This window comes from Xiphophorus couchianus, chromosome 23 (assembly GCF_001444195.1).
Source record: "Xiphophorus couchianus chromosome 23, X_couchianus-1.0, whole genome shotgun sequence".
NCBI classification, from domain to species: domain Eukaryota; kingdom Metazoa; phylum Chordata; class Actinopteri; order Cyprinodontiformes; family Poeciliidae; genus Xiphophorus; species Xiphophorus couchianus.
Window position 1 is genome coordinate 23,461,145 of NC_040250.1, and position 26,028 is coordinate 23,487,172.

The 26,028-nt window shown below is 43.8% G+C and overlaps 1 protein-coding gene across 1 annotated transcript in view; it reads left to right on the forward strand.

Moving 5' to 3' along the window:
• The window catches only part of efnb1 (ephrin-B1), an 80,451-nt gene that overhangs the window by 27,448 nt on the left and 26,975 nt on the right, over positions 1–26,028 (forward strand). The window contains exon 2 of the mRNA XM_028008297.1: positions 2,529–2,806. Coding sequence (XP_027864098.1) covers positions 2,529–2,806 — 278 coding nt within the window. The remainder of the gene's footprint in view (positions 1–2,528; positions 2,807–26,028) is intronic.

Here is a 26,028-nt window from a genome sequence, read left to right on the forward strand (position 1 = left end):
TACAGAGGCAGCTGCTTAGAGTCTCCAGGCCAGCAGAGGGCCCCATGGAGCACTTGGCCACATTCATGTTATACCTCCATCTGTCAACTTCCTGGTTGGTTTTAAAGATGTGTGGTGGAATTACTGAAAAGCTGGAGGTCAATGATAACTCTGAAACTTAGTCCATTTAAAACTTAGATGTGTAACTGGTATAAAACAAAACTTAAAAGAACTTCAAATTAATCTTCTTTGGGGGAAAAAAATAATGTCTTAGATTGTTCATTCCTTTCATTTATTGTAACTATACAGGAGTCTTAAGAAGCCTTTCTGACATTATTAATCATTAGCATCAAGGCCAGAGGTGATGTCACACTGTGTTTATGTGAGGGACAGCAGTCAGCTGTACACAGCCCTACATTTAAACAGGATTTCAGTTTATTTCAAAACAAAGAATAATTATGAAGCATCTTTAACATCTACTTTGCATGGTAAACACAATGCTAGCAGGATTAGCATTTGCAATTTTGAGTGTATTCGCTCTAGAGAACATAGAACCTAATTTTAACTGTGAGATTTATAAATATATCCTGATTCAGGATGTTCTGTGACACAGAATTGAATTCTAACCAAACAACTTTGCTGTCATACATTCAGCTTTCTCGTGTCTCCTGACATGCAATTCCATGTTCGAGGAACCTGATCGAAGCTTCTTGCAGCTTTTTTGTTTTCTCAAACTCCACTTAGAGCAGGGGTCTCAAACTCCAGTCCTCGAGGGCCGCAGACCTACAGTTTTTAGATGTGCCACAGGTACAAAACACTGGAATGAAATGGCTTAATTACCTCCTCCTTGTGTAGATCAGTTCTCCAGAGTCTTATTGACCTAATTATTCTATTCAGGTGTGGTGCAGAAGAGGCACATCTAAACGTTGCAGGACAGCGGCCCTCGAGGACTGGAGTTTGAGACCCCTGACTTAGAGGAAGCAGTCACACTTATAGTGAATATAGTTTTCTTCTGTAACAACTTCCACAGTGAGGAGTGTTGCTGTCAGTAGTGGTAGGTTATGTGTGGTGCATTCACACACACACACACACACACACACACACAAAAAAGATAATATATTTGAATCCTCTGAATCCCAGATCAGGATCGATTAAGCGTAAAATTGTCTCATTCCAGCCACGGGACAATTTGTCTGCTCATTTCTACCCTCCACATACTCCTCTATTAGTCTCTTCCGGGGAGAGGTCGTGACTTTTTCTTCTGCTTGTCTGAAGAGCAGGTTATTTAGTGGTGAAACGACGTGTGCGATGATGAAATGAGGGGCTGCAGATAAGGTGAGATTATACTCTGAGAGGGAGAAAGAGGGGAGACACTGACACAGACAGAGAGAGGGACCCCCCACACCCCTTTCAGCCGCTGATGTCTTGTTATACCATGAGGGATCAGAAAGAACAACAAATGCATCACGCATTGCTAAATCCTCCCTAAATCCGCTGGCATGGGCAGATCTAGCAGATAGCCCCGCTGCTGGGCTCACTGTCTGCGATCGCAACACACACACACAAGTACATGCGCTTATACATGAACACACCCGTGGTCAGTCCGGCTGTCTGGGTTAATGCTTGGCTAACTGGGACAACAGAGCTGAACCATGTTGACGTTTTAAGCCCCAAACAAGTCCAGAACAATGATTCAGCCCATCTGCCCCCACCGTGCATTTCAACCCCTCACCCCCAATAGGAGTGCAACCTCAGCCCTTTCTGTTGACGCTCCAGCACTCACACACACTCCAGCACTGGCCAAACACACTGCCGTTGCAAACTCGTGTACCTTTGCCCCCGGTCTTCACACGCATTTACACACACCGGGCCTCCTCCTGTCCCCCACCTTCGGTGAATAAAAAGAGAACAAAAGCCGATCTGATTGAGTTGGCAGCAGAATCGACGTGAAGAGGTACTGTAAGGTCAGATGGATTATCTTAATCCTCCAGTAGATGATCATGACGGGTGGTGGTAGTGGTGGTGGGGCGGGACATTGGTGGATGTACCAAGAAGCCTTAACCCTCTCAGCTGACCGCTGCGTGCTGTTTTTCCTCCAGAAACAGCCTTCTTAAGTAGCAGCATCGTTGTTATTACGCTAAAGCGCAGGTCTTACCCCAAACTCCGAGAGTATGAAAAAGAAATCTGTTGCATTCCTTCTGCAGAATCTGGTACGAAGCGGCCATTTTGTGTTACGGCACCTCTCTCTTTCTCTCTCTCTCTCTCTCCTTTCTTGCTAACTTTCGCTATGCTTTGAGTCACATCCAAGTATGAGAAAAATCTTCAGAGAATTTGTGTGAAACACTCTTGACTTGTTCGGAGGCCGTGTCAAGCCGCAACACGCAAGTGTTTTTGCCTCGCAGGCCGTCTCAGACGAATCTAAACCCGTAATTCCCTCGGCTAAAAGTATTAACACTATATAAACTCTGCTTGATATATGTGGCTGCTTGCACAGGCCATCCCTTTTATCTGGAAGTAACAATTTGTCTTTTTTTTTTGCCTCCCCCCAGGTTTCTTCCTGGAAAGGGTCTCGTGATCTACCCGGACATCGGGGACAAGCTGGATATCATCTGTCCCAGCGCGGACCAGGGCCGAGATTACGAGTTCTACAAGCTGTATCTGGTGAAGAGAGAGCAGGCGGAGAGCTGCAGCACGGTACTCGACCCCAACGTGCTGGTGAACTGCAACAAGCCCGGGAAGAACATCAAGTTCACCATCAAGTTCCAGGAGTTCAGCCCCAACTACATGGGCCTGGAGTTCAAGAGGAACGTCAACTACTACATCACCTGTAAGTTTGTCGGCGTGGAGTGGAGGGGGGAACAAAAAGACGCGTCGATTTGTTGACGTTTGGCGTTTTCACTTTCGTTCAGCCGAAGAAGCCTGACTGAACAACAGGGGTAATAATCTCTGTGCTTCACACTCAGTTACACACAGTCACACCCGGGAGTTTCCTTGTTAAATTGCATTTTAATGGCTGCCGTGGCAGCCCCATAGCAACGACCGGAGTTTCTGTGCCTTGCTTAAGGCAAAGCGGTCAGAAGTGATTACGGTGTTAAATATTCCCTATCACTGTAGGATGCAAACGGGGAAACTTGAGCGTTTTGTTTGGGTTTTCAAGCTGTTTTACTTTCTGTTCATCTTATGTTGCGCTTTAAAAAAGATTGAACGTGATCATAATTAGCGATGCCTCAACAATTATCTTATTTTTGCTTCATTGTTAAGGCATAATTGATGAGGCCTTGTTTTCTTTTTTGTTGTTGTTTTGTAAAATCAGAACATAAACCTAAAAGTCCAGTAGCAGTATCTTGGATCAAGCCAGTGGGACTAAAGAGCATAAATAATTTATAAAATTTAAGATCACTGAGCTGTAAATACAACCTTGATAGTAGCTCTTTTGAGAGCAGCCAGACATGCAATAATGCAATTTTATGCAATCGATAAACCTTTGCAACTCGAGAGCATACAGATGAGTACTTCCGATGATAAATATGCAATGAGCAGACATGTTCTGATTTCAGTTTTGGCTATCTATAATGAAAACCCTAAGCAATTCTGTCCTGGACTGTGCCTAGGAAAGTAATCCTCTCCACCCCGCCATCCAACCTGCAAAGGTACCAAATTATGTTTGAGAAATTATGCTTTCGCTCCTGCTGTTTGACAAAAATGTAATCCGTCCGTTTGCCCATTCAGTCCACCCAACAACCTCATGGTGTGACGGGGCTCATGTTTACTGTCCACGTCTTAAAACAAGACATCAAGTTTATGGGGAACGTCTCACATAAACTGGAAACAGAATCAAACATTGCATAATAATTCAGCCTTCAAAGGATTCTGGCTTTATCGGCAGGAGAGGAGCCTCGGTTTTCTCCTCATCAAAGCCCTCTAGCTCAAACTCCCGCAAGCTGAAAACGGAAACAAAAAAAAAAAAGGCCCATTTTTATCTCTGCTTTCACTTCTGACTGTTTGAGGCATACAGAGCTGTTTGAGTAAACCTCTTTTGTCAGTCAGATTGTTCCTCTGCTCAAACAAAAGGTTGATGGTATCTCCAGCAGACGTCCGAGATGGGGTCTGGGTGTCATTACTGAAGTCTGAGGAGCTCCGTGAGCAGAGCAACGTAAAACCGTACACATAAGTCACAGTTTATTAAGAAAGATCCCAAACTGTGCGCTGGTGTTTGCTTTGGGTCGCCATACCTGACATCTACTTGTTGATACTCTGGCTAACCTGCAGCTCTCTCTCACATGAGGTTGTGTTAAACAACCGTTCTGATTGACAAGAGGAAATGTGAGTCATAAGTTTGAACCAGCACTTGAGAAAACATGAGAATATGCCATTGTGTAACTGCAATTAAAATTCCACCTCTCTCATACCGTCGTTGGGAGTCTAGACTACTTTGGTTGACAGAACAAAGTAAAAAAAAAAGAAAAAACTGTTGAAGGAACAGATTTTCTTTAAGATAGACTCAGGGGTAAAACGCATTTGATCATTCAGCATAAATGAACAGAGTGAGTTTGAATAAAACTCTTGTCGTGCACCTTAAATCAACAAGCTGCAACTTTGTAGAAGACGGATTCAAGAAGGTTCAAACCACAAAACTCCTCAGTCTCACTCCGAGTTTTTAAATTTAAGGATGTATTAATGTTTCTTAAAGACAAATACACTGGCAGGAATTTTGTAGCTGATTACCAACCTCTAGTTTTCGTGGAGCTTTAACCTGGCAATATGTTGGCATAAGTTGAACAATAAGGTCAAAATAAGGTCATTAGCAGTACACTGGAGAACCTGACTGCATACTGATGAAGTGACTCAGCCATTTGATTGAGATGTTTTGGTTCAAGTACACATCTCTGTGTTACAGGACAGAGTGTCATACTCCTAGTGTAGACCTTGCTTTAACCCTAAGATTCCCTGAAAGGCTGCCAGCACTTTGAAATTCAGCTTGCTACTTGATACGCTTTATTCCGATCAGCCTTCTTGTTATCTGTTGAACTTCTTGCGTTCTTGCTCTCGCACAGTCTGAACAAGCACGACATGCCTCGGCACGCTTCTTCCTTAATAGCTTCTTGGATGTTTTGTGCTACTTCTGACTTCATGCTTAGACACCTTGCAGATACCGAAGAATGTTAGCATTAAGTTTGGCGCGTCCACTGATTGCAAAAGAGGTCGTATTTTTGAGTTTCCAAACGGCGGCTCTTGTTAGACCCATCCAAGCTTAAAATGGAAATACTCTTTCTAAACATTCATAGTTTCCATGTTCAGAGGGAAGCAAATGAGCATGGAGAACCATGCTGTTAATTTATACTACAAGGTTTTTTGCAGTATTGGGAAGGCTTTATCTAACTTTTGCTCATTTTAATTATTTCTTCCAAGCTGAGCTCATTTTTTCTTCTTTTTTTAAAAATTACAGCGTGTCGTTAAGCTCGTCCCAGGACACCGCGGCTCTATACCACATCCACATTTCCAATTGATTCTTCAGTAAATCAGTAAAAATTATTAGAGATGATCCTCAAATTACGGAGGCAGTGCCTGAACTAATATGCAACAAGCTGCGTCATGCCAAAGAATGGCTGGCACAGTGAGAAATCAATAGATGCTCTGCAGGCCACGAGACAAAAATGAACCCACCGCCAGTATCGGCTAATGAAGCTTGGCTTATTACATCGCTCCATCAAACGTGGCCAAATTAAGCTAATATTTTGGGAATATCAATAAATCACTTGAGAGATTTAATCTCCTCGCGTCTCATTTTAAGTCTGTAAAGTATTCAAAAACATTAATGCGACTGCAGCTTCTCTGCTTTAAAGCAGCTCTTTTACATCCTCCTCTGAAATGAAAAAAGAACAAACAACAAAACACAAGTGCAGCTTAAATTAAATAAATTAAATCCCACATAAATTTTTCTTTTCATCTGTTGCAGTTCAATCAATATTTGTGAAGTCTCCCTCGCAGGGAGAACGCAGAGAAGCGTGAAGCTTGAGATGTTATCATGGCGACAGTTTTCGTGGTCGCTCCTCTGGCGGCATGTCAGGGGGGCTTCAAGGAAATATTTCTCTGAACTTTTAATGCGCCCACATGTTTTTCACCCAAAAAAAAAAAAAAAAAAAGGAAAAGAAAACCCACCTTGGGCATTCTTGTCACTTTCTTCGCCTTTCCCTCCTTCGCGGGGCTGCTCGGCATATTGTCTGCTGATTACATCATAAATATTTTAACTAACTTTATTCCTGACATGTGCGTGGGCTGGCATTCTGATAGCCGCTAACTCCGACATTAAAGCAAAAAAAAAAAAAAAAAGTCAGCTTTATCTCCGGCTGCTTCTAATTTTTATGCGGCGCTCTCTTTTCTCTTCTGTGCAACGGCGGTCTAACCGATGTTTGTTTTATGCAAACTAGAGGAATACTTTACACTTCCTCCACTGTGTTTCAGACCGTGAATTCATAGCTAGTTGTAAATCCTTCATGAGGCGGCTCCGTCTCACAGGAGCCCGGCTGATGGGGGATCATTATTAGCTCATACACTGTAACGTTTGCATGTCAGCCGTAATCGGATGTGGCGTCCGTCTAGGTGTTACATTAATGTTGTTGTTCTTTGCAACAGGAGGATCATGTTTTATCTATACTGCTGCGGCCTGCGCACACACTATCATTTAGTTAATGGCCATGTGTGGCTGCTGTAGGAACCGCCGCTAAGCACCTTTCCAGCTTTACATAGGAGATAAACGTGAGATTATGTCAAAACCAGTTGTTTCAAATGCTGTTAAAGTAACATACTGATGAATAATGGTATCCATTACATTCAGTTCTTGTATGGTTTTTGATTAAAGCACTTAAACAACAGCATAGAATAAACTTCTGCTTAGTCTGCTGGTAGTGGAGTCACTAAAATATCACAAGCTAGGATTAGCTGGTTAGCTTTTAGCTGGGCGATGCTGCAGTCGGTTGTTTAACAAGCAGTTTGTTGCTTGCCGACTGGAGAATCACTGCCTATTTTAACAGCATTGTAATGGTGGAGGGTGGTGCTCTTGTAGTTTCCACTCCAGGGCGGTCCGTGTTTTTAGTGTCAAGCAGGCTAATTTGTTTTTCCGGCAAGTGACGGAAAATAGCCTTCTTTCGGCAGCCCTGCATCACTCTGGCTTCCCATTAAAAGGACAGTTTAAACCAAATTAAAGATACAACTTGAAGTTTTAAGTGTTGCGTAAACCTTCACAAGATCGAGGTGTAAACTGAGTAAACCTATTTCAGGAGCGAATCCTGTCCGGGTCATGATGTCCAGAGTGGATGTGTGTCTTTGTTGAGGCCCCCTCCTGCCCCCCTGGCTTATCCGTTCATGGAAGATGTGAGTGAGTTATCCCGCCGCCTCTGCTGGGAATGGGGTCCGGTCAGCCAGCAGAGCGGCGTAAATCTGCTCTGCCCATAAAGAACCGGCTTATCTGCTCTGATTAATGGCCCGGCGTGGCAGACACCATCTGAGACGAGAAGAAGATGCATAAGGAGTGGACATTCCTCTGAACCCTCCAGAAGTCTCTTTTTTTGTCCAGTGGACTGCCTGCTCCCTCTGACCAGCGATCCGGTTCTTTTACGAGGGGTAGAAGAGGCAACAAAAGTTGCGGGTTGATGTAAACAGCAAATGGTATGTGTGTGTGTGTCGTGTGTTTGTATGAGTATGTGTCACCGTGGGGGACCCCCGTTCACTTGGTCCCGTTCATCCTGACCCTACTCTGACAGGAGTGTCGGTAGGGGTCAAAGGTCACAATGCAAAGTCGGGGAGGGTCACGGAAACACCACAGGAGGGTCAGCTATGATAACTTTGCACTGATCTAAAGTCCAGACCAGCACCAGCTTGTGCTGTCTATCAGCACCCCATGTCCCCTGTGCACACACACACACACACCCACACGCCTGCACACACACACACAGTTGTATTTTCACATTGACTTCCATTAATTTCTACAGCCTAACCCTTACCATAATCCTAACTCTAAACCTAACCATCTCAGACCTAACCATTAACCCAAAAACAACAATTTCCCTCATGGACCAAGAAAATGTCCCCACAAGGAGCAATGGTCCCCATAACCCCACATTACAGACAGAAATAGGTTCCCATACGGATATAAAAACCTTTTACGCACACACACACATGTACGCGCCCACACATGCCCACACACACACATAAATGTAAACATGTATATATACACACACTTTCTAAGCCCTCTGCTGCCTAAGTGAACAAACTGGTTATATTTCATAGCGTTGTCTAAACACAGGATATCGAATGAGCTGTTTGTGTGGAAAATGGCCGGGGTGTGTTTGGGGCTCGAAGTGAGTGGCGAGGTGATTCCGGACAGGAGGCTTTCAGGAAGGGAAAATATAATGGGAAAAATGAGCAACGGAGTGAGGAAAAACGAGCAAAGGGACAAATAATGAATATCTACACAGACAGTCGCAATACATCACAGAGCCTCCATTTTCTTTCCCTGTCGCCCACCAATTGACATAATGTTGCATGACTCGCTTCGTGATTGGCTGGCTGTGGTTAGCTGAGTCTCTGTTCCACATAAAAAGTTGAGGCTGCGCAGCGGGAGACAGAGACAGCCTTTCGACATGCACCTCTCCCCTGTCTTGATTTTCCTGAGGATCGGGCAGGAGTAGGCCTGATCCCTCCTGACAGCTGTCACTCTGCATCGCGGCGCACCGTCCCGGACTCTGACACGTTGCCGACTTCCTCGCCAGAGTTCCGCGACAGACTAGCAGACGCCGTCTCACCTCTGTAAATAACATAACGCTGGCTCGCAGCAAACGCTGAGGTCGAGTTTGTTCTTGGGTCTCAGCTTGGTTGACTTTCCGGCGAATGCTGTGAAATTTCCTTCGTTGCCGTTTATGTGTTTTGACATCTGCATATAAGTCAGTAATGAAAAAAAGCTGTGCTCATTTTTCTGAGTCACTGGGTGCTGACCCAGCTTTTAAAAAACAAAGTTGAAGAAGATATCTGACTAGCTGGATGTGACCTTCTTTGCTGTGCTCACCTCCTCAGATTGTGGTTAGGAAGCATGTTGGATATCAGTGTCTCGGGTTGTACTGATACGTCCAGCTAATGTGATGAGACAATCTTTGGTTCACAAGAATGAAGAGATGATAGTTTATAAATTCTTTTGCAGAATACTAAGAGATCCCCCATTTTGTTTTTGTTTCCACAGATAAAATAGAAGGACTACAAGTTTGTTTTAAATATTTGGACTAAAAATCTGCTTTTTGTGTTATTGTTAATCGCTGTTCAATATACAAATATAGTTTTGATCAAACTATTTTAGAGATGTTCACTTTAGGACCCATTTGAAGCTGTTAAATATCCCTTTAATTTCACATTAGTTGGAATGATTAATACAGATGCTAAAATTCAGCTTTGCTAGCTATTTTAAAACTGTTGCAAATTTTCTGTATCTTTAGTTTGACTCCTTGAGAAAGTTTTGAAGCAGATGCTAACTGCTAGCTGCATCATTAGCAGCTCACAGATATCAAGATATTGCATACAAATCTTCTTTATCTTAAGCTTAATGCTGATTGGATGCTCCGAAGCAGATCCTACCTGCTCATGGTTAGCCAGTCATAATTTTGTTCTACCTGAAAATCATTTTTATCTGTAGCACTAAGGTGGAAAGAGGAAACGCTAGAGAAAATGTTACTTTCAGCATTGCTAGCGACTTATAGCTAGCCGCTTACTGCATTTTAAGGTGCTTACAAATTATTCGTATCTTTAAAGGTTTGAAGATTTGTCAGATAGCCAGATGAGAAGTCTTTATTAGCCAATTGTGGTCACAACAGTAGCTCAGTAGACACGTCCTTCCTGACTTCAACGTAACAGTTTTAAGCACAAAAAATCAACAGAATAAATGGCATTGGTGTATTAGCTAAGTATTTATTATGACATACATCTTGGATTTCAAGGTTTATTTTAAAAAGCAAGACTGATTTTGTCATGGTCCAAATACCTGTCTCAAACATAGATCCAACAAGGTGTTGAGCTTAAAGCACCTTCGTATTTTAGGCTCATAATTATAGTTTACACTTAATTTACCGAACACAAGCTGACAGCAACTAGACAGAGCTTTGTGAGACACACATGAGTTTGGTGGAAAATGCTGTGCTGTCTTATCATTGGTATTTTCTCCTCAGCCCCACATGGCACACCTCTTCCATCTAAACGTCCCCTGAAGGTACGCTACATGCATACAGAGTGCAACAGCTATGTTGCCTGGCTGTACAAGTCACTCCTCGTCCACCCGGCACGGAGTTGAAGGTCGGGGCTTAAAATTTCTGCCTCTTGCTGCCGCCGATCATCGGATCCTCCCATTTACAGGGGCCCTCCATCATACGTGCGCGTGCTCCCACGCAGGTCCTAGCTTTAATGCTGCAAAGAAGCACGCGCTCATCTGAGGCAAATAATTAAACGCCGCAAAGGCATTTAGCCTGAGATGCAGCACAATACCAGTAATTTCATTAGAAAAAGCGTTAAATGTCATCTTTTAGAGATAACATCAGATTACCATAATTAAATCGCAACTATTTGGCGGGGGAAGGGGAATGCAGCTGTCAGGTCGAAGACATGTGGATTTTCAGATTACAGGGATGCAAATAACTCGCACATTTTTAACTGGCAATTACATAAGTTCTTTGTTGTGAAGAGCTAACAGTTACCATCTGCTAACCCGTCTTTGTGAAAGAGCACAGAAACATTTTGACGAGAGGAAAGAGAGGCTTACGCATGCTTGATGTAAGTGGAGAACCGAAGACATTTTACCTTATTGAGCAATGGTCAGAAAGTAGTCTTTGAAAGACAAAATGAATAATAATGAAATAGCCTTGAGATTATTATTTGTGCTCAGGACAACCATCCCTGTACGCAGTGCAGCTCCTCAAACTTTTCCATTTCGAGTTGCAACCACAAACTTTAGTAGATACTAAAGTTTCTATGAAAGTGTTTAATAGACCAACAGAAAGTAGCGCATAATTATGGAGTGGAAGGAGCATGATCAAAATGTTTTATACATATAAATATGGAAAGTGTGTTGTGCTTTTACTCTCAGGATCCACTTAATCTGAATCACCTTAAAAAGTCTATTGCAACCAGTTGCCTTAAGACGTATCTCAAATACTGAATGCTGTAAAGAGCCTCTATGCGTAATTTTAATGTCAGTATAAACATGTCTGTTCTGTGGAGGCCTGGAATGTTTGTTCACCATCCCCATATTGAAACATTGTAATGGCAGCATGCTGTGCAGATGTTTATCTTTGACAGGAACATGAAAGCTGGTCAGAGTTGATGAGAAGATGAATGAAGTTAACATTACAATCGTGGAAGAGAGAGATTTGAGACTGGAGTGGAGTATCGCCTTCCAGAAGGACAGGGACTTTGGTTTGCATCCAAGCTTATGCATGTGTAAGAACGGCCCAGTCTTACACTTATTTACAGATTCTCCATCAAACGGAGAATCTGTAAATACACTTTCTCCTTGACCTATTTTGCGAAGAGAGCAGGAGCAAAAATTTCCATCTTTAGTTGCACAAATCTGTCAGAAAAGACTTTGTTTTATTCATGATAATTATACTAGGTGTTGGCCAAAGACACATGCATGGCACACTTACAAATCTTAACTTGTAAAGCATTTTGAAGCCCGTTTAGCCTTTCCCTTGCTCTTTAAAACGACACGTGCAGTAAATTATTGTACAGAATACATGTGAGTATAATGAGACAAAGTGTGAAACTTTTCACAAAATGTGACTACCTTAGCCTGGCACTGCTACTTATTCATGTTAATGTTTAAATACAGCTATGGAAAAAAATTAAGAGAACACTTAAAATAATCAGTTTCTCTGATTTTACTTTTATGTCGCAGTAAAATGAACATTGTTCTTTAATTCCATGAAGTACTGACAACATGTCTCTGAAATTCCCAGCTAAAGTTTAGTATTTATTTGCAGAAAATGAGAAATGCAGCGCTTTCAGAACTCAAATAATGCAAAGAAAGCAAGTTCATATTCATTTAGAAACAACAACACCAATGTTTTAACTCAGGAAGAGTTCAGAAATCAATATTTGGTGGAATAACCATGAGGTTTCCAATGGGGTTCAGTGCAGTGGGCTCTTAATGTTTTGTTTCTAGAGCTGGATATGATCAATGTTTAACATCAAAGGAAGTTCACTTAAAAAAAATCCGTAGTAGCTGAGGATCTGATCTCAATAGGTGTTATTTGTGTTGCTGGTCTGCGCTTAAAGCAGCTAATCAGCAACCTTTAACGGATTTAGTTTTCAAAGCGCACCCAGCCAACAGGTCAGGCTAGCGCCGGTGGAGGAGTCTGGCCAGGGATAAGGGGATTTAACCCCCTCGTGAGTGAATGCAGCCCTGTGTTTATTAGTGTGCCAGTGTAATATATGGCTTTCTGCTTGCTTTGCAAATCTATCCAGGCTGCCTCTGCTACTTCTCCTTTGGATATTTCATTCGCTGAGGGTTAGCAGGCACAGCGTTATTGTCGCTGGTTATTGCCTTTCGTTTATTACAGGGGGGGGAGTTTGTTTAGAGGGGGAGGAGGGGCGCGGTGGGGTACGAGGACTCTGCCTCCGAGAGTGGGCCGCTCACATGGCTGTGCAAGTGAATGGTAACCATTGGTTACGGCTCACCCCACCGCTTCTAGATGAAGCTGATATATTCATGTATTCATCTCAATTAGTCGGCTCCAAACGCAGACACTCATCCCTTCCTCGGCTGTGCTCCGTGCTTATCTTATTAGAATATTTGATCCTGCATGCAAGACCTCCCTCACTCTCTTGCACACCATGTCAACTCTTGTTTCCACTCTCCAAAAAAAAAAACCTATATTATTCTGCCCTTATGTTTCTGAGTTTGTGTGTGTGTGTGTGAAGGTGCGGTGGGAGGTCTGTGCTCAAGTCATTTTGGTTGATTACTCAGATCTCCTCTCAGCACGCAGACCACGAGAGACCGCAAAGCAAACTCGGAGAGAAACAACAATGTTGATTTTTGTTTCCTGCTCTTTGCTAACACAAAGTTATTTGCTGACTAACCCTCCTCCTCCTCTTCCTCTTCCACCTCTCCAAAGGCGACTCACAGTTGTTGAATGTGAGTCTCGTACTGGTTTTCTTTAAATCCATCTGCTGAGCTGAAACCGCCTCTGTTCTTAAGCAAGTCCAACGCTGCTTCAAACGAAAGCGGCAGAGACGTCTGAAGGCTGCTCGATGAGGGCATGTTTGGAGTTAGTGATGATTAAGAGGTAGGCCTGCAGAATGAGCATGAGTCTCCATGATGGGCCAGGATGGGATTGTCAGTGTCACAGGGCCCAAAGTGGAAAAAAAATCAAAATAAAACAGCACCGTTTTTACCGGATCTCAGTATATCCACAACAATTTTAAACAAAAATGTATAACATGAACCGTTAGAAACAGAAAAACTGCAAAAATTCTTACTGCTCCCAACACAAGCTGGATTTTTAAGGATATTATGTGATTTTTTTTTATTTATTTTGATATATAAGCTTGAGCAAAAACATAAACCCACTGAATATCATTGTAGTTGTTGCAAAGTTTCTACATGGTTGCGTAACTTTTACAAAGTAATATTTAAAACAAAAAAGTGATCTAATTAGCTAAAAAAAAAAAAAACTTCAAACAGATGTTTTACCATAGGTTTTATTTCTATATAGGTTGTGATATTTGAATTTAATGTAATGTTAATTGAGCACAATGGTCGGTCTCTGCAGCAGTTTTTATTCAACGCTCTACAGAATCGGTAAAAACTCCCATCACTCCGACTATTTTGCTGGTCTTTCAGTAAACATACATTAAATCTCAGGAACAGCAAAAATGAACATTTTAAAACTGGAACTTTATAAAACTTTGGTATACCTTGACATCATTAAGCACTCCATGCCCGGTGCATGATGGGAGTTGACTGAGACGATTGTGTGTGGTTCTTCTTCTACTTAAAAAAAAAAAAAAGCAACAAGAACAGAACAAAACAATGCAGGCCGTAATCTAAAACACCCGGCACATGTATTTTTCCATTTCCATCAGAGACGTCTTGAGGTTGCTCTCCCTCCTCTTTTGCCGACAACACATAATCTCGGCGCATTTCTTCTTCGGCCAATAGCTGAGCTCAAATCACACAAGCTCTCTCTCTGTCTGTCAGATTGGAGCTCGCTCTCCCTCTCTCCCAGGTCTGGAACCGTGGTTTTGTCTTTTCCAAGGCACGCTCTGAAATGGCTTTGTTTTCCGACAGCCATTCAGCGGCACTCTGAGCCAGGGCCTGCCAAAAAGAAGTCCGCCTCCCCCCGTCCACTCCCCCGAGCTGGAGCCCGGGCCTGTTTACACAAACTCATCGGAGAAATGTGGATATATAATTATAGAGGTTGTTAGTTTTAATGTTGCATCCTCTCAGTTGAAGGGGGAAGAAAAAACAAAAAAAACAACCGCATGCTTGGTCAGCTTCGATGAAGGGTGGCTGATGAAACTCTGACCGAGAATGGCGTGAACTTTTCTGCAGAGAGCGTTTCTGAGACGGGGTGGGAGAGGACGGAGGGGACGGAGGGGGGGTGCTTTTTCGATGGGATCGAATCAGCTCCGAGTTAAGCAAGCAAACATGAATCACGAGGCGGTGATAGAGATTACTGTGGTCGTCCGACGCATAAATACAGAGTCTAAATACTACTCTGCAGGGCCAGGGCCGAGCCCGTTTCTGTGAATTCAGCTCGGTGGCAAAATGTCCGTGGTCCATTCCAACGCGACCACAGGCGCACAAACACAGTAACAGGAGTCGACAAACACACAATGTGGCGTGTGTGTGCGCGCGCGCAAAAACGCAGGCATAAATAAGCACAAAGCCACATAAGCAAATTCAAATATATATATATATATATATATATATATATACTCATATGCTCACAGAAGCATGCACATAGATGCACACATAAAAAAAACAAACACATAATGTGGCCTCACTCATCCTCCCTCCGCAGAATTGCCGGCGTTAATAGGAGCTGCCGTAAGCACTGTGCATTTGTTAGCGCACCTTTAAGAGAGGCACGACTGAGCTGAGTACAGGATCTTTTCAGTCAGCAGTCCCACAGGTGCAGCACGCGCGCATGTGATGGATGGATGCCGGGAAGAAACATGTCTTTAAATAAATATGTGCCGTGTAGTTCGGGCCCACCGCGACGCCGCGGTTCAGTGTTCAGGACTTGCATTTTGCTTCCTCTATTCCCACTCTCCTAATTTTTCTTCCTGCAACTTCGTCTTTCTCCCCGTTAGGCAAGAGCCAGGACACCAGGGTTTCATAGCATCATTTTGTTAACTCAATGATTTAAAACCAAAAGCAGCAAAAAAAAGCAACAATTATCCCATCTGTCCTTCCATCCATCTTTTCTGTACACCCATTTACCCTTGCAGGGTCATTCTAAGCCGAGTACGCCCCAGGCAGGTCGCCAGTGCTTCACAGATCAACACCAAGATGCAGCCATGCATACACACACTCCGTCCTTCTGACAATTTAGAGAGACCAATTAGCCAAACCTGCATATTTTTGGACTGTGGGGAATGCCAGAGCACCCAAAGAGAACTCATTTATGCTAGGGGAATAACGCATAAACTCCATAATGAGAGGTCTTGAGATATGGACTTGGGCAAAAATATAGACGAAATACCTGCTTTAGTTGTAGTTGAGCTCCTAGCATAGATCAACATAAGTATAACACGTTAGTGAGTCTTTTCACGCCATGGTGGTCTGAGGAGAAATAATGCAAAAAGGCTGAATTGAGTGTTGGGCTGGACAATGTGGCTGATATAACAGTCAATTTTGATAATCATTAATCAGCTTTTTTTATTTTTAATATCTGAAATACAGCCAAAGTGATTCCTGTTTTATCTACAGTTTCCTCTTGAGCCATTGTACACATTCACAGGCGTTGAAACACAAAACAAGGTTGTCGCTAGGTAACCACAGAGAGAGTGAGGTAATTGATGCCACCAACCTCGCGTAGCTGGCTGTGAGAAGTTGAGCAGCTAAAGCCTTTCCTCCTCTGCCTACGTCCCCCAGGATGCTGTGCGGTTCTGAATCGGAGTTTAATGAAATTCTTGAAAATTCTACCCGTAGTACTTTCTGTTTACATTGATCACGTGTCTATCGGAATATATATTGTTGTTGATTGATTACCCAGCCCCATGTCAGTGCAGGAAACCTTCTTTCAGCCAATTACCCGCCAGTATTCAGCAGCAACGAGAGAGAGAAGATAAGTCCTGGGCTCCTCAACTCTCCATACAGGGAGTTTTGAGGATTGTATTGTTTCCTAGGAATGCCAGAACACAAGAGTGCAAAATTAAACAATGCAGCCCATAATCTCAAACAATCTCCACATGCAGTTTTCCATTTCGATCCGAGACATCTTGAGGTTGTTCCCCTTTGGTTTCTGCCAAAAACACATATTCTCAGTGTACTTCTTATCCGGCCAATAGCTGAGCTCAAACCACATCTCTCTCGTCTGTCAAGAGCTTGAACAGAGCCTGCAGACGGCTGCCCGTCGTTGCTTGCCAATTGTTTTGAAATGGCGTTTGGGATAGCGGTGCTCCTTTAGTGCCGTTCTTCAGCCGACTGAGCAGCAGTGTGCAGCATCGAATGGGGGAGGCGTGGTGCTGCGTTGGATTGGTCTTGTGTCCCTAACAGGACGACGTCAAACCGTAGAAGGCAAAACGACGACGTGATCTAAAAACCAACCTACTCCCTACCATCTAGTTTCCTCTCATCCTCACATCTCCGTTCGCCTCCTCCTCCCGTCTCTTTGCTCCGCAGTGACGGATCCTTCAGGAAATTGTTTCGAGTCTGCCAGACATTTTTCTCCTGTAGCTGTTTATTTGTGTTTAGGTTGGGTCGGTTAGAGAACAGGGCGTCCGGATCCTCTCTCTCTTTCTCTCCAAGAGGAGGTTAAGCTCCTGAACTCTCTCTTTTTTTTTTTTAACCATCTTGTGCCAAAAAAAAACACTGATCCCCGATCAGCGCGGGTTTACCGTGTAAGTGATATAAGAGGCGAGGAGAGAGGAGCGGCCCGAAAAGACCCGGGCTGAGCTGGTTGGGACGCAATCAGTGTGTGAACGCACACGGGTGGATGTGCGGGCTTTGTGCGCATTAGGACGCAATCAGCGGCCCTTATTCTCTGCGGTCCGCTTCTGCTCCCTGACTGGGAATTTGGCGAGTACCGGAGAGGAGGGAGAGTTTCTCTTTTCCTGCTTCCTGCGTGTCAGGGCTGGAGAAGCCTCACCGCTGTGTGGGAATCTCTGGTGCTTTACACATTAGCTTCATTGCACCCTTCCCCTTGTATCCCCCACAGCATTTTTTTATTTTTTTTTTACATCCACCTCTGTGTCAACATGTGTCTGTGTACGTGTGTGTCACTGTGCATTAGGACTGCACTGACCGGAAACAATGTTGGCTCCAGTCAGGTCCCCTAACATGTTAGCAGGTACCAGAGAAACCCCCCTCCAGGGGGGTTTTGGGTACACACAGGTGTCCACGTCCAAAAATAAAATAATCAAACCACACGCAAGGGACACTTGTGCGCCCACACACCTATCCCTGTCTTTGTTTGTCGTTCTTTTTTTTTGTTGCAGATTTTGATTCAGTGGACAACAGATGGGCTGACATCAACTCTCTCTCTTCCATAACAAGTACACCCTCTGTCTCTCTCCCCAGCCGTACTGGGCTCTCTGCTCTAATCTAGTGCTCGGGCAATTAGGCGGCTATTTGTTCATGGGCTACTGCAGGCATAAATGTCATTGATTGCCATCGACTGTTTTCCATCGCTCAGATTGTGAGGATTTCGCTGATATCCTTCCCCTCGTAATATCCCCTCGTTCACCTACGTGTTTGGTTGAAAAAGTTCAGCAGAGAGTGTTGCATCCACTCCACTGCACAAGCCTCTCCCCTTGCCTTTCGAACGCCTCATCTTATTTTGCTTTGCATCACCTGTTCGAGATGAGTAGCTCAGCGAGCCTGCGGCAGGAGTTATCGTTTGTTTGTTTGTTTGTTTCGCCATCGCCGATGTGTGTTATTGTGCCGTGCAACACAAGGCCGGCTCAGTTGTCGTAACTCTCCTCCGGAGGCCGGATTGAAAAGGTCAGTGAAAATGAAGCCGCTCTCGTTGTGGACGATGGATGGACTCGGCGCGCGCGCACTAAATCATCTTAAAACATTTGCGCAAATGCAAAACCCCACCCGCTCCCATCCTTCTTTCTGATCATATTTTACATGTACCGACCGGCAGGAAAGGCGGGGAGCTCCAGATACTTCGTCTGCCACCGTTCGGGCTTGTTGATTTGTTCCAATTCCTCAGCTCTGGTTTCCCTCAGGAGGGAGTTCACTCGCAAATTACCTCCTCAGTCAGTTGAGGTTTTCAGAGCCCTCGTGCCCTTTGACATGCCACCGCTATCTCAACACATTCCGATCCATCCCAGCGGTTCTTTTATCACGCTGATTTGTGGCTCGCCACTCTGTAGGTGGATCGACTCCTCTCTGGAGTCCAGAGTCCCAAATCACCTTTCCTCTCGACAGCCACAAGAAAGGCTGGTAGAAAAAGAAAAAAAAGACGAGCTAGGATGGATGGATGGACGGAGGTGGGCCCGTTTTTTTTTTTTTTTTTTTTTAATCAACAGCTGGGAGTTAGCGGGTGAACCGAGGTTCACCTCGTGCGATTATCACTGCAGACAAAGCAAGACGAAAACTTCAATGAGCCTCCCGCTGAGAAACAAGCTCGCTAAAGAGGCCTTCTGTGTACATCTGTCAGCTGATTTTTGCACATGTGTAACCTGACGATATCAGTACCACCCACCAATACTTAGGAAATAACTACCGGGATTTATCATTTGCTAAGCTTCATACAAAGGCATTCACAAAAGGGGCAATGTAATAGGATAATACGAGCTGTACTCTCTGTTAGCAGGCACTTTGCTTTACAGTGAAAGTTAAATGTCAGTTGAAATAGACATTTTAGGCTAACTACATGGTGCATGCACCCCTCATTTACTTAATAGCGGTGCAAACAAAGAGACAACGGTAGTTTTCCGTCGAACATGAGTGACTTACTAATTATCTCCTACCATAATGGCATACTATAAAAAAATAACAACAAAAAAAAAACAACAAAAAAAGACATTTAGAGGGAGCCCTCTCTCTGCAGATCATCAGAAACATGAAGTTGTTCAGCGGCTCCGGCTCCAAGCCTTCCTCTGAAGGATATACAATTAGTATAATAGAATGAAAATGGATGCACGTTTTTCATGATGTTTAAAGTTTCTGAGAGTAGACCGATTTTCCTTTTATGAAAGTCAGATGGGATTCCAAAGTATTTTTTTTTTTTTTTTGCCAATAGGGGCATTCCACACATTTTATCCAGAGCAGGGCTAACTTTTTTTTTTTCTTTCTGTGGACATGATGTGTTGAGGCAAGCAGACGACACCCAAATATTGAACTTTCTGGCCTGCATGCGATATGCAGAAAACCTGCAGAACATATTAACCCGAACACACCCTGTCAAGAGCAAAGCAGGGTGTTGGTGGCATCATGGTGTGGGGATGTTTTTTTTCTTCTGAAGACAAAAAGGCAAGCTTCTGGCAAGCTTACCTTGACAGGTAAGCTGGTCAAGGATAAACTGGAGAAATGGATAGACATAAATGCAGAAGAATCAAGGAAAGCTGCTGGTGTTTGCAAGAGACAATTGGATAAACATTAGCTACAGTGGAATTAATTAAGCCCTGGCCTGGGACTTGAAATTGATATTCACAGACAATTCGCATCCACACCAACCGAGCTTGAGCTGTTTAACAGAGAATGGCAAAGTGGCTACAGCTAGTCTGTATCTGTGCAAAGCAGAAACATTTTCCCCCTCCCAAAATAAGGCGGCAATTACTGAAATCGCATACAAATAGACGACACTTTTCAGTGCACGTTTCTAAAAAAAAAAAAAGGCTTAAAAACCAATAATCTGTCTTGCCCTTAAAATGATTTACTACTTTGTCACACTACAATCCCAGTGAAACACAGTGAAGCTTGTGGCTGCAAAGTGACAACATATGAAAAACTTCGACTGGTAGGCCTATAAATGCTCTCGCAGGACACCGTGTACGGCGAAACCTGCTGGATGGATTTTTTAATTTGATATAAGCGACAGAAGACCATCAGTCATCTCGCCAAAGATCCTTCTAACAAATGAGGATGGATCGGCGGGAGACGGGGATGAAAGTCGAAGCTGGAGTGCAGGTTTAAAAGTCATGTTGACTGATTGTCGATGCAGATTAATGGGCAGTTGTGAGAAAAAAAATAAAAGGAACAGTGGGCATCTCGCCCACTGTAGCTGTGACAAGGGAGAAGAAGAAGAAGAAAAAGGAAGCAAGATGGGATTAATGAAACACTAATGCAGAGATTCCCCACCCCTTATTTTAACAAGGATGAAACTGTGTGCTCCTGGTCAGCGGCACACATTGTTGGCCAAAAACAAGCCTTGCGCACACATACATAATGGTTGGAAGCGAGACAAACAGCGACGCAGCAACTCCCACATGAACAATATTAACCTTTAGCTTTTTGAGCTTGTGTTTGTGGGTGCGTCTGCACCGCAGCATGTGTTGCATCTTCCCCTAACCTTTAACTTGCACCAATCAGAAGGTGAAATGCCATTTTTTCCCTCCCTCTCTTTCTCTCTTTCTGACTCTCTCTCTGACCCAGTTTCTCCTTGACTTACTCCTCTCAACACGCAACATTTCAGCTGCTGTTTGTCAAATGATGCAGCATCAGAGAGTGGGACTACAGGAGCAACTCTCTATGTGTGTGTGTGTGTGTGTCGCTCTAGAAGTGTTTGTTCACCTGTTTGTTTTGTGCGCTTAAGGGGTGTTAATGCTTGTGTGCTGAAGTCGGCAGCGCCGCTTTTAAAAAAAACAACAACAATAATCTAACAAATGAGGAGCGACATTTATAGCGAACAAAGAAAAACAACGCGCTTCTGAAGTTATTGTATGATTAAACCAGCGCTTCTTCCTTTTCAGCCGAACTACTGGCTGATGTGAGGGAAAAGAAGCCTGCCGCTGTCACTTCCTCAGGCTCCTTTCCCAGTTTTTAGCCTGCAAGTGATTTGCACTAAACTGTTGGGGTTTTTTTCCGGGGCTGCAGCTCGATGATATCGGTGAAAAGAGCCATTACTGCCAATTAGCTACTCTGTCATTAGGGAGTTACTGTGTGGGCTACTGGCAAAACTCTCCACACAACGGACTACGTTACAGCTAAAATAGCTGGTAAAGTTGAAACTGCCTTCTAAAAACGTTCCACATCGGCAGCGGTTCAGTCTTCGCAGGCTTTAATTTTACAGGCGGTCGTTATGGTTCTGGAATTAATATTGGAATAGCGTTGGGTGCTGGCGTTGCGTCGCATATTTTAAAAATTATTTGCATCAGCTTAAAGCATTACCAGCAGTAGCTCCTCACACCCCACGCCCCCCCAGCAGGTTACAGAGTTTTAATGCACCAATCGACCACTTTCAAAACTCTGCGCTCCCTCGGTGTGCACCTGTCAGGTCGTGTGGGTTTCAGCCGAGAGGACCGCTCGCACACCTCGCTTGCATTTGTATATGTGAGGGTGTGTGTGTGTGTGTGAGCGCTCAGTGGATGTGTGAGTGATTAGGTGAAGGCAGGGCTGAGCAGGAGTCACTGGAGAGAGACTCGGGAAGCGATGTGCTTTAAAATGAGTCTGTCCACATCATGTCATGTTGGAGCGCGCTCAGTCTGTTCATGTTTGAGACAGATGACTTGCTCCGCTCCCCAAGGTCCCCCTGTTATTCTGCATCCTTTATCTCCAACTGATCCGACACGCGGCCCACACCATGTGTGTATGTGCGTCTTTACTTGTCTGTGCCGGGGTGTGTGTGTGCTTTGACTGCATCATGCAGGACATTGTCTTCCACTTTATTGTGAGCAAGGATGTGAATGCATTGGAGTGCTTCTTTTTTTTTTATTCTATTTTTTCCTTCCTACCTCAAATAAATCGGCGTAGGGCCGGAACGTACCCAGAAACTCTCTCAACTTTGGACGTAAAAATTGCTCCACATCGTCAGCGTCTCGGACCGGTTTCACGTGGAGTTGTGAAAAACGGCACACATGCAGAACTCTTCAAGATGCACAAGAAAGTCTCTTGGAGATATGCCCTAAACCCAACAGAAAGCTGGAAACCACCATTTTGACATTTTACACCCGTATTTAGCTCACGGCAACAGAGAAGTGAAATGCATTTTCCCCCCTCTGTCTGACCCAGTTTCTCTTGAACTTATTCCTCTCAACACAACATGTCAGCTTCTGTTCGCCAAATGATGCAATTTCAACAGGCACTTGCAGGAGTGTGTGTTTTTATGTGCCTCTGATTGACAACGTCCCCAATGAACCTGGGTGCTAACTTGTTGACGTAGTATTGCCCATAACGACGCAGGGCGCAGTACCGCCAAGGTTCTTGAAACTTTAATTAGTTGAGAGAAGCAAAAGCGGCTTTGGGGCTTAAGAACTGCCTGTGTAATTTATTTGGTCTCTTCCTAAGTTAGATGAAGTTACTTTGTTTGTTTGTTTTTTTTTTGAGGCCTTGCCATTCTCTCAAAAACTCCTAGAAAGTTTTTGACTGTTAAAGGAGTAGAAAATTTATGTTGTTGATGCAGGTAGAGAAAAAAAAAAAAGAAGGGTTTTAATTGCTCACCCATAAACTTCACCACCTTGGATCATGGCACATAAAGCTATAAAATTTGGTGCACATGCAGAACTCATCAAGACGGACAAAGTAATTATTGGAGGTATGCCCTAAACCCAACAGATTGTTGGCCATGTCGGGCCACAATCATCATTTTGACTTTATGTATGGTAATGACTTCCCCCCCCACTTTCTCTGTCCCCGTTTTTGTTCCTCTGAACACACAATATTCCAGATGCAGTTTACTAAATGATTCAGAGTTTGCATTTTCATGATCCACTACTTGCTTGACAATGTTCTTCACTTAAACAGGGCATGTACACTGAAGAGCAATCGTGCTTAAAACCTCCATCCATTTCTTGGGCCCTGGAGCTGCAGAAAGTTAAAAGTGTTAAGTTTCTTCTAGGTCAGATGTACTGATTCTTAAAACCTTGAACATTCACCCAAAAAACCCCACTCTGGGTCAAAGCTGCCATTTTGACATTTGTTATGTAACAGCTTACAGCTTATTATTTTGATATTAGAGGGTGAAATGTACCAAAGGAAGTGGGCGGGGCCAGACCTCAAACTCTTAATATTTGCGATAAAACAAAAAATGATGCAATAAACCTCAGTTGGTGGTAATCAGGTTGGAAACAAAAACAACATGGGAAAAAAATGTGACATCCCCACTGATAAGACAGAGTGGCACATTTTACTGATATCCAGCACTGTTTGACCCTTTTTGTCCATATCAGTGTAAAACTAATCTGATATTTACGGGGGCCCTGAGGTGCAAAGCACTACAACATTAACAAAACAGAAAGGGTATGTCCCAGTTGGAGACCTGAGAGATCGCTGATTGGACGACAGCACTTTTGAACAGGAAGTTATCGTTTGAGCGGCCCGTTGTTGCAATACGTTGTAGCGTCCGCAATATTGAAAGTGGCTTATCTACCAGCAAGCTCATACAAGTAAATGGACCGAACTTCGTGAAGTGCCGTTCTGCAAAGCATTTTAAGTTAATGAATGCCACTGACACAACCGCTCACACATTATTATATATAGAAATGAAAAACAAAAAACAGGACAACGTTTCGAACTTTTTGATGTGATTATTTCATTGTTTTGGGGCACAATAATTACATCAAAAGCACTGTTGTTCAATCAGCGATCTCTCAGGTCTCCAACTGGGACATACCCTTTCCATTTCGTTAATGTTGTAGTGGTTTGCACCTCAGGGCCACCGTAGATATTGCTAAACAAAACTATGACGGCTTAATAGGGTGTAGCTGTGGCTTTTGATTTTATTACCACACAGTTTCAACTAATGAAGCTCTAGTCTAACAACAGGCACTGTGTCATTGAGTCTGCTCTACATCGGACATAGCTGGACATCAGTCCAACAACAACAACAGGGAACATCCACGTGAAATCTTTGCGGCTGTGTCTAAACGTATCCACCGCTCCCTCTAGGAGATTTCAAACAGTCAGCTCCGGCTGCTGCTTTGATCGAGGTTTGTGAAATTCGGCACACATATGTAACCTCTCAAGATCTTCAATAAAAAAATAATAATAAAAAAATGGTCTCTTGAAGATATCGTCCAAACCCAGTACGTGGGCGAAGCGTTTGTGCTTCCTCATGGGAGATCGTGGTTTGCGGCCTGTTGAGGGATAAGGAAATGGAGAGTGGAAAGGTAAAAGCTCTGTCCCCGCTGGATCCAATGTGGAGGTGACACAACAGACACCCACGGAGAGAGAGAGAGATGCCAAATCACTCTCTCTTTCTCTCTCTCTCTGGCTGCAGACTGGGAGGCTGGCACAGACACTCCCTGTCTTTGAGCTACACACAAAGACACTTTGGGAGCTGCTGACAGGTCCTCTGCAGAGGTTAAAAGCTGTCATAAGTAGACTTGAAGCACCAGCCCAGTGGTGCTGGCTGTGCAGGGCCTTAATGCCCAAGCCTTTTACTTGGCAATGCGGAGCTGCTTTTTTGACTGATGTCCACGGACCACACACATCCAAGCACATCCACGGTAAAAAAAAAAGATAAAAAAAGGGAGAACGGATTTGTTCATGAATATTTGTGAGCATAAAGACACTTTTTTTAAAGTCGCTCACATATTTCGCGGGCCATGCACACGCATCGCGATAAGTGCACTTGCCCACACGTCGCAACTTTCAGCAGAGTTATTCAGATGTACACAGAATCCAAAGTACACACATTTAAGGAGTCTAATGGAGCGTTTAAGAGAAATTCTGAGTGTGAGTGAGAGAAGAAAGCCGGCATACACACACTCTCACACACGCACGCACCCCTGCATGCAATCCAAAGCACATATGCTTCCTCCACTTAAACAGAGAGCGATCACCTCCCACCTCCTCTTTCCAAACTCAGCTCGGCGGTCCCTCCTCCCCTCAACCCCACACTTCATCACCTCCTTCCATATTCCCCTCACAGGCATATGCACGCACGACTGTCCTATGTGCACACACGCACGCCCACGCCCACACACACATGCAGTTATGCCAGCACACATCAGGCAGATCAGGTCTCACTCATCTGCTGTTCCTGCACTTTTTTCTGGAGAAGAAAAAAATAATAATCTCATGCATCTGCATCTTCTTTTGGCCTCCCTCGCCCTGTGCTCCACACACTTTTACCTCGCTTACAAACATTCACACATGCATGCACGCACGCATGCAAAAAAACACACACCTCTATTTTACCTCACCCTCTCCCCTCACTCCACCCCGCGCTATAGCATAGTGCTTTCTGCCGGGAGGATTTAGAGGTACCCTGTAATTTTACTGCTGCAGGAGCTTTTAAGTCCTGCCTGATCTTCTGCCTATGCAGGCAGCCTGCGTGTGTGGGTGCATGTGTGTGTGTGTGTGTGAACAAGTATTTGTTTGTCTGCATGCCCATGTTGCTGTCTGCTGACCTTTCTGGGCTGGAGGGGTTCTTTCTGTTTCTTGCAAAGGTGTGAATAAGCAGTAAACCTTTTAACATTTTTTGATGTTATAACCACAATACAATTTACCAGGACTTCATGTGATAAAACAACACAAAATAGCCTTTCATGTAATTGTTAGGACAAGGATAGTTATTTGTGGTTTAAAAGAATTTCTTTAATAATAGAAGTCAAATTTTTTTAGTCTATTTCTAGGACCATCTTTAGTCTGCAGTCGCACCTGTAAGGTAGCTTCAGTCAGGCTGGATGGAGAACAGATTCTCAGTTGGATCTGAGGTGTGGACTTTGACTGGG